We start from the raw sequence: 1,780 nt of genomic DNA, 5'->3' as shown, positions 1-1,780 counted from the left end.
GCGCAGCCCCAGATCCAGGAGGCTCCAGGGGGCCTTTGTGGCGAGGAGACCGCGGAATGGGCAGGCGGGTCGGGAAGGAAGGGCCTGGTCCTGCGGCGGCTTCAGAGGTTCGCGCCGTGCAAAGGCACGGTGCCTCGGAGGAATTCGCTCGGGCCCTCGAGAGCTCTGAAATAGGAGGGGGTCTAGCTATGGTCGAGGGGTGGCAGATGAGGAACCGCACCAGCCGAGGCCAGTCCAGGACTGGGGTCCAGGGCGGGGTCATGTGAAAGGGAGGACCTGACTGGAGTGCAGCCAAGGCAGAGACCCCAGTGGACCCAAATAAAATAGGGGTAGGATTAAGTGGGGCCCCCACTCTGGGTCTGTGGCCTAGAGGGATAGGCTGGGGAGCGTTGATAGGTCTGGGGCGCGACCTGTGTCTGACTCTGCCTTAGACCGGAGGTATGTGCAGGTAGGATAAGCTCAGTATACCCTCCTTGTTTGATAGGGGTGGAAACCTGAGGCCCAGCTAGCACAGTCATCTGCTTGGTGGTTGACGTAGAGCCTCTCGGGTTCCTGGAGGCCCCTGGGGTTGTGCTTCCTGTCCAGGGGTCACAGAAGTACAAAGGAAAGCTCATCCACTCCTGAGTTGCAACTCCCTCACTTACCCCAATACTGGGGTCAACATGCCCCCTCTCCAGGCTCCACAGAGATACCAGGAAGAGCTGGGCTGTGGATCTTTCCTTGGGCCAACACCTACCTCTTTGGGATAGCAGCCAACTCTTCCCCAGGCATATACCTTCAGCTGTCTGTGACCAGGCACACCCCCGGATCACTGTACCCAAAGATGGCCACCGACCCCCACGCCACCACCAGCACACCCTTGTGAAGACCTCAGTATATCTACTAGTTAAAGTAACCGGATTCTGAGATAGTACCCTGGGTCTGCGGGAAGTTAGCTTTGGACTAAGGTTGAGAAGTGTGGTGATTGGAGACCGAAATAAAGAAAAAGGAGTTGTGTGTGAGTCAAAGCTAGCTGAATAGAGACTGGAGACACGATTATCTGTAGAAAGGTCTCCTGAGTGAGGTAGAGACTCGGGTTGTGCGTGAGGTCCCGCCTCTTCCCTACAAGATTCTCCCTGGAGAAAGAAACATGGAGTAGCGCAAGGTTATGGAATGGGGGTAGGGTTGCGCCAGGGAGGGGGCTAAGGGGGACAGTGGATCTGGTGCGGGGCCATGGAGGACTCTTGGCTATCCTGTGCATTGGAGATGGAATGTGCAGGGCTGCCGATAAAGGATGCTGTTGATACGGACTCGGGCAGCGCACCCGAGGGCCTGTTCTGTGATGAGGGGCAGGGTGGGCGAACCCTTGGCTGATCTCCCCCCATTCCCGTAGATGGCGGCGGCCGAGGCGGTGCACCACATCCACCTGCAGAACTTCTCGCGCTCGCTGCTGGAGACCCTTAACGGGCAGAGGCTGGGCGGGCACTTCTGCGACGTGACCGTGCGCATCCGTGAGGCCTCGCTACGCGCGCACCGCTGCGTGTTAGCCGCAGGCTCGCCCTTCTTCCAGGATAAGCTGCTGCTCGGTCACTCGGAGATCCGGGTGCCGCCAGTGGTGCCCGCGCAAACGGTGCGCCAGCTCGTAGAGTTCCTCTATAGTGGCTCACTAGTGGTGGCACAGGGCGAGGCGCTGCAGGTGCTCACCGCCGCCTCGGTGCTGCGCATCCAGACAGTCATTGACGAGTGCACGCAGATCATTGCGCGCGCGCGCGCCCCCAGCGCCCCCACACCCTTGCCTGCA

General features: G+C 59.9%; 1 protein-coding gene across 1 annotated transcript in view; it reads left to right on the top strand.

Moving 5' to 3' along the window:
* Positions 1 to 8: 8 nt before the first annotated feature.
* Positions 9 to 1,780, top strand: part of Zbtb45 (zinc finger and BTB domain containing 45) — a 4,428-nt gene continuing 2,656 nt past the window's right edge. Inside the window, exon 1 of the mRNA XM_033766058.1 lies at positions 9 to 1,777. Coding sequence (XP_033621949.1) covers positions 1,373 to 1,777 — 405 coding nt within the window. The 5' untranslated portion in view covers positions 9 to 1,372. The remainder of the gene's footprint in view (positions 1,778 to 1,780) is intronic.

The sequence above is a fragment of the Fukomys damarensis genome, unplaced genomic scaffold, assembly GCF_012274545.1.
Source record: "Fukomys damarensis isolate Sample0158 unplaced genomic scaffold, DMR_v1.0_HiC HiC_scaffold_19, whole genome shotgun sequence".
NCBI classification, from domain to species: Eukaryota; Metazoa; Chordata; class Mammalia; order Rodentia; family Bathyergidae; genus Fukomys; species Fukomys damarensis.
Note: the sequence above shows the minus strand (reverse complement) of the source record. Positions and strands in the feature narration are given on the sequence as shown.